The following is a 7,240-nucleotide window of genomic DNA, read 5'->3' on the forward strand; positions in this document are numbered from 1 at the left end:
GACTGCCCGTGAATTTAAAATGAATGAAACAGAGGAACGAAACATCTTTAACTACCTGGGGAAGAGGGAGACTGTGTGTCCTCCAGTTTTACAAGTTAATCTCATTAACGTGACTGCATACCATTTCCGTGGGTTAGCGAAGCCACCAAATCTTAAGGTTATTGAGGCTTTCTACCGTGAGGTGATCAGGCTGGTCACACTAACCTATATGAAAAGTTCAGGAAGCCTGTTTGCTGAACCACGTAAGCTATCTCTGTCCATCTGTCCATCTTGATGATGTAACAGGCATATACTCCGTGCCTAGTACACAATCACCAATATTCCAATGAAAGGCCATTCGTAAGTCGGGCTCAAGCAAGTTATTTGGAATCCTCACGATAGCAAACCTTTAGCACTTAGTGTGAACTGTATTTCAGCCCTGAAACCTACTGGCACCTGAACCTATTGGCACGTCGGGTAATGAAGAGGCTCAGGGGCATTTTAAAGTCACTCAAATAGCGGAGGGAAAGCCAAATCACGTTTTACAGCACCATTATACAATATAAAGTGTGAACGCTATTACTAAAGACCTACTGACATAATGAGTCTGAGCATACAACCTTGCAATCTTGGCTATTCTATGGTTTTCCACTATTGTTTTTTCCTACTATTTCGAAGTTAATGGCGAGACATTTACGGTTCTAGGAGCATTAAAGCAAATGAAATGTTTCTAAGCCATAAAATGTATCATATGCTCCAATACCTTGATATACAGCGACTCACATCGTGTGTGTGACCATAAGAGAAGCCAGTGTAGCCAATTCGGGTTTACAACAACAAGGAATAGATGTGATTTGCTCCTGGACATCGGTGTGGGAACTCTAAGAAACCAAGGAAGCATACACATGCCATATTGTCCCAAAACGTAGGCTTTCGACTAGGAATGTATAAAGATACACACCATGCAAGAGGACTTACCAGAAATACTAGATAACTTGTGATGCACCAGTCAGGTGCAAGGGAAATCTTTCTCATCCACCTGATCCACTGGCCTGTGTTACAGGGATTCCAACTCTGGCAAAAGGATCTGCCTGTGTGCAGTGTTTGTGATATATCACAGTCAAAGAACCACACTTTGAAATAATTCCCCAGTTTGCTAATGACATAGCTTTGACAAAGTATTGCAGAGGTAATTTTTATCTACCTTATGTGATGACACACAGAGTATCACTCATGTAATGAATTGTTGTCTGGCTATTTAATTTTACATAATTTGTCGAGCACGATCCCTTAACTTGGACCTCAAAAGTTATTCGAGCAACAAACCTTACGTGTTCCGAGGCTCTCTAGAATCTTCTACAATTGTTTGTGTATAGTAATTTTTAGAATGTTATCTTTCTTACACGTTCTGTTGAGTATCACATTTCCTTCCACAGTAATGACTGTTCTTTGGAATTGATATATCTTATATAGAAGATGTATATGACAACTGTTTACAGCGTACCACTGTGGTAGAAGTGAAATCTAGACGAACAAATTAATGTACTGCAGTTCTTGTCTATGAAGCTTGGAAACAGCCTCAAACTGGCCTACAAAGGACACCTACGCTACAGCGCATGTGTGCCGCACAAGGTTTTAGCTGAAATGGTTCTTGAATGTTAAAAACCCATTTTTATTACACTTACAAAGTGTAAAAATAAAGTTTGTGAAAATTTTACCTTATAATATAGTGAATTTCAACAGATTTAAATTACTATGAGACTCCTGCGGTGTGAAATTTAAGATTCGATCGAAAATATGTAATTTCAGACGATTACGTTTGTGGTTTCCTTTCTTATGTGTGCACTTGTCCTTGCCTAAGAATGCCTGTGTAGCAATCCCCAATGAAAAATGTAAACCCATACATCGTGGCCATGACACACGATTCTCGTTTTATACAACGTTTTTTGAGTGTCTTTAAACAGAGGAGTCGCCTTTTTACTGCTGATAATAACACTCTTATCAGGTTTGAGACATGATGTCACTAGCACAAACAATGTGGTGCATAGTACAATTCATTACCCATGAAATTAACAAAACACTCCTGTCTATACTTGAGATATTAGCTGCATGCGTGTCTGAAGGTGCTGTTATACTGAAATCATTATTAAAAACTGAGGTGACAGTGAGAGTCTGAATCTGAAACTTCTCTGTGAACAAGAAGAACGAGCACAGGAATCGGAGACCTCCAGTAAATGGATCACATATTCTGGCCACCACGTTCTTTTTATTCTCGATAGATGTTTGCACAGAAAAATAACGCTATTGATTAGAAACACATCGTTATCCATCTAGCAAATACTTTACAAATAGTTCTGAGATTAGTGTGGACATACTATATATATCAACTATCAAAATCAATCAGCCTTTCATGCTGAAGTATAGTATTTCTCAGGAAAAAGAAGAATCGAAAGTCCTTCGGTGCATAGCTAGATTTGTAATGATTCTTAAGTTGGCACTCTTAGTGTGTTTCATCATCCGCCATAGCGCAAATCAAATTGCAGTAATACTGATCTATAGATACGGCAGCGAATCAAACAAGAGTGAAATTGCTTAATGTTTAGTGTCAGTTTAAATTTGATATTGAAATCATTTTTGATGTTATTGCTAATTATTGTACTAAAGGCGATACATGTAGCACATGGAACATTTTATTTCAGCAGAACATCTACACAACAGAGACGCGGGAGTACAGTGCTTATTCGTGGAGCTCCTTCTCCTTGTCCTCGTACTTCTTGCTGTAGGTGCCTTCAGGGTCGTACTTGGCTTTGAGCTGCGCCCAAATGTCGGGCTTGTGGTTGATGAGGTGCTTCAGCACCTTCTTGGTGCCCTCCTTCTGCTTCTCGTTGCACTTGGCGCACTCGTTGCTCAGCGCGTCAGGAATGACACCTGCAAGCAGAAAACCCCACTATTAAACCTAAGAGCTCATTGAGATGTAAGCAGAATCTGACAATTTTACCAATGAACAAAAGTTTTCCTGCTTCCAAATATTTGGATTAGAACACTCTTATTAATTAGTAACTACTGCAAAAATATTTTTTCAATATTTTTCTTTCTAGAAACTACTGCATTCTGTTAACTTATAGTCCGCAGCTCGTGGTCATGCGGTAGCGTTCTCGCTTCCCACGCCCGGGTTCCCGGGTTCGATTCCCGGCGGGGTCAGGGATTTTCTCTGCCTCGTGATGACTGGGTGTTGTGTGATGTCCTTAGGTTAGTTAGGTTTAAGTAGTTCTAAGTTCTGGGGGACTGATGACCATAGATGTTAAGTCCCATAGTGCTCAGAGCCATTTGAACCATTTTTTTGTTAACTCATACATAAATAAAATATTGCTTTCCGAACTTTTATAGTTACCAGGTACGAAATAAACTTACGTCAGTCAACATCTAACTGCAAATTCAAATTCCTAATACAGGGTGACACAGAATAACGAGAATGTTTGAAATGAGTAGTGACAGCCATGGGCAGGTGGCAGCACTGCGGGTTCGTGACAGCGAGTAAACAGTACACCATTTTAGTAATCGTGGCTAAGTGAAACGGAAAACAGCGTGCTTTAGCCATAAAAATGTTTCATAAAAACAATGATAGCTTAGTAGCGGCACAGAGGGAGTTTCGAAGTTTTTATAATTTAGGACTTCATGATGCCATTCCGTCGATACACGCGATGAAATGTTGGATTAATAACTTGGAAGAGATGGATCTGCCCTCAAGAAGAAACGAACAGTACGACCAAGAAGTGTGCATTCTTCAGTGAACATTGATGTTGTACGCGAGTCTGTCTTACTAAGCCCACGGCGTTCAGTTCGTAAGCAAGCAGCAGTGGTTGGAATATCCGAGAGAGTGTTCACAGGATTCTTCATTTTCATTTAAAATTTCATCCGTACAAACTACAGATAGTGCAACAATTGAAGAACAACGATTACCGGTTACGATTAGGATTCCGTCAACAAATGATAACAAAAATAAACAATGACGATGAATTTCTAAATGAGTTGTGGATATCAGATGAGGCACATTTTCATCTCACAGGTTATGTGAATAAACACATCTGCCGTTACTGGGCAGTCACAAAACCTAACGACGTGCATGAGCGTCCTTTACACGCTAGTAAAGTGACAGTATAGTGTGGTGTTCCATCACATAGGATTATTGGACCATATTTTTTCGCAAATGAACAGGGAAATGCAACAACTGCCAATGCCTATCGTTACGCAGAGATGTTACGAACTTTCGTTACACCAGATTTTGAACAACTTTCAAGACGTTCAACAGGCCTGGTTTCAACAGGACGGAGCGACTTCACACACTGCACGGCAGTCAATCGCATATTTGCGAGATTTATTTGGCAACAGTGTGATCCCACGATTCGGTAACATTCCCTGGCCCCCTAGATCGCCAGATTTATCGGTTTGTGATTTTTTGTTTGTGGGGCTACCTCAAGAGCAAAGTCTACGCGACTCGATCAAGAACCCTGGATGAGTTAAAATAGAGAATTTGGGATGCAATTCTTAGTATCCCAGCTGAGATGTTGCAACGGTAAATGAGGAATCACAACAGCAGATTTCACGAATGTATTCGTACAGGAGGACGCCATCTAAAGACGTATTTTTTAAAAAATGATAAATGCGACCAATGTTTCGTAAATGGCAAAGTTTAAAGGTTTCAATAACTATGAAAGCAATTTCTTTCCTTCATCACTTTTAGTTTTATTGGATTGTGGAAACGTTCCCGTTTTTCTGTGTCATCGTGTAGTTTACGTTTGGTTTTTTGTACACAGTCAAGTTTAGATTCAAGCAATAATGTTTAATATACCACATAAGACAGAGAGACCATAGATTAGAGGACAGTAGATCAAAATGTGTCATAACGAAGTATTATAGATAAAACATCACATAACCAATATTAACTCCGGCGAAATATATTAAGACGATTGCAGTTATTCCAGTTATTCCTCTTATTGGTTTTCAACATTTACATATCGGCATACATGTAAACTATAAGTTGAATAAAGACATTTTTATGTAGCAGCAGAGACCTGTCTGAACTACTGGCACCAAATGTAACGTTTACACGCTTTAAATACGCCAATATCTTCTTACAGCAACTCTTATAAACGTTGATTCTAAAATAAGTCTCAGGCGCGTTTATTTAATGATAAAGCTGTTACAGCTTTGCGCAAAGTAAACCTCTACCCAACATTTGACTGGTATCATTAAGTATTACATCGAATCTCACGACGCTGTTGTTTAAATCTTTTCTCATAATGGCATACTGATCGAAATCGCTAACAAAATTAACATGAAATAAACAAGATTGATACCGTCTTTGTAGTCAAGATTTGGAAATCGTTGTAGTTCTCGGGCATTATACGTATCCAAAATTATCGACCTATGAAAGTATTATATGATTACCATTCGAAGGCACTGATTAAAAAGTTTTTATTGTCGTTGATTTATACGAAAAACGTGTATCTTTTCGTTTATTTAAATGCAGCATTTATGACGTTGTGATTATAGTCGTATTAGTAGTATTTTTAAAACTATTATTTTGTTTTGGTCCATATGATGTAATTTCATATTTTAATTTCGCACTCATCTTGCAGTTTTCGCCACTACCAAAATCATATGTCGTGCCAAGTTTCCTGCACCTTACATTTCGCTCACTTTACTGTACTGTAACTGGTTGGTTACAGAATTCTCACGCTGATTAATTGTCCTACTGAAATCGTTAGTGGTAAATTTATATTTTCTACGCTGGTCATACTATGGATATTGCCGAACGTTGCCTGGTGCACCAGGCGACTTACTCTTGAGCTCCTTGCCGTCGGCGGTACAATTGGTTTCGTCGTTCTCCAGCAGGCACTGGGCGTACTTGTTGAGCAGGCGGTCGTTGGCGAGGATCTCGTCCAGGTTGACGTTGTCGTACTTGGTGGTGTACTTCTCCTCCGCGGCGGCGACCACAATGACGGCTAACGCCGAGACGAGCACCAGGGCGGCCTTCATGTCTGCTGGGAGTTGGGTCTGCGGTGCCGGGTTCACTGCTGATGCGGACACTCTCCTCCAGCGAGCTTATATACAGCAGGCGCTGTCCCCCACCGCGCGGCTCCTCTTTTCTGTCCTGGGAGGTGTTCGTGCGTCACCAGCCATGCGTGTTTTTCCATTCCAGTTTACTGCCAATTGTTTTACACCAACGTTAGCTTTACTTAGCTAATTTCCAGTGTCGGATGTAGATAAATCAACATGCAGTTTTGTTGTGCTATTGTGAGTATTAATACGTATCCAGAGACCTTGCAATGAACTTTTACTGTTTTCTTTTTGGTACATTGCATAGTAGGTGAACAGAAGCTGAAACATTGCTGGAAGACACATTCCTCCCCTGTAACTGTTTTACGTCATTAGCAAATGGGCTGTCTGCCTTGTTACAACGTCCCACCGTACTGCTCTGTATTACACTAGTCTCAAATTCTCTGTTCAGCTGCAGCAGATACTTCTCAAGCTAAATTCCAACAATATGCCTCGTAAGTGTCGCACAATTTCTCCAGACGTCAATAATTCCGTTTAGTTTAATTGTATTCCAATCGGCAATAATGTATTTACATCTGGCATTGAATGACTGGAGTCAAAGAAAGTCATGATACATTATGTGATCAAAAGTATCCTGACACCTGCTTGAAAGCGACTTACAAGTTCGTGGTGCCTTCCATCGCTAATGCTGGAATTCAATATGGTGTTGGCCCACCGTTAGCCTTGATGACAGCTTCCACTCTCGTAGGCATACGTTCAATCAGGTGCTGGAAGATTTCTTTGGGTACGGCAGCCATTCTTCAAGGACCGCTGCACTGAGGAGCGGTATTGATGTCGGTCGGTGAGGCCTGGCACGAAGTCGGCGTTCCATAACATCCCAAAGGTGTGCTATAGGATTCAGGTGCGGACACTGTGCAGGCGAGTCAATTACAGAGATGTTATTGTCGTGTAACCACTCCGCCACAGGCCGTACATTATGACAGGTGCTCGATCGTATTGAAAGATGCAGTCGACATCCCCGAATTGCTATTCAACAGTGGGAAGCAAGAAGGTGCTTAAGGAACATCAGTGTAGGCCTGTGCTGAGATAGTGCCACGCAAAAAAATTAGGGGTGCAAGCCTCTTCCATTAAAAACGCGACAACATCATAACACCACCGCCTCCGAATTTTACTGTTGGCACTACACTCTCTGGCAGATAAC

At 40.7% G+C, this 7,240-nt stretch overlaps 1 protein-coding gene across 1 annotated transcript; it reads right to left on the reverse strand.

The window, feature by feature from the left end:
* Positions 1–2,651: 2,651 nt before the first annotated feature.
* On the reverse strand, positions 2,652–6,075 carry LOC126190650 (ejaculatory bulb-specific protein 3-like). The gene is made up of 2 exons (XM_049931071.1): positions 5,823–6,075; positions 2,652–2,907 (listed from the first exon to the last, which is right to left on the reverse strand). The coding sequence occupies exons 1-2, from the start codon at positions 6,016–6,018 to the stop codon at positions 2,717–2,719; spliced, it is 387 nt and encodes a 128-aa protein (XP_049787028.1). The 5' UTR covers positions 6,019–6,075; the 3' UTR covers positions 2,652–2,716.
* Positions 6,076–7,240: the final 1,165 nt, after the last annotated feature.

The sequence above is a fragment of the Schistocerca cancellata genome, chromosome 6 (assembly GCF_023864275.1).
Source record: "Schistocerca cancellata isolate TAMUIC-IGC-003103 chromosome 6, iqSchCanc2.1, whole genome shotgun sequence".
Taxonomy (NCBI): Eukaryota; Metazoa; Arthropoda; class Insecta; order Orthoptera; family Acrididae; genus Schistocerca; species Schistocerca cancellata.

Coding starts and splice junctions, on each gene's coding strand:
- LOC126190650 (XM_049931071.1), bottom strand. CDS start 6,018: ATGAAGGCCGCCCTGGTGCTCGTCTCGGCGTTAGCCGTCATTGTGGTC. Junction 2,908..5,822: donor CGACGGCAAGGAGCTCAAGA/GTAAGTCGCCTG, acceptor TTCTGCTTGCAG/GTGTCATTCCTGACGCGCTG.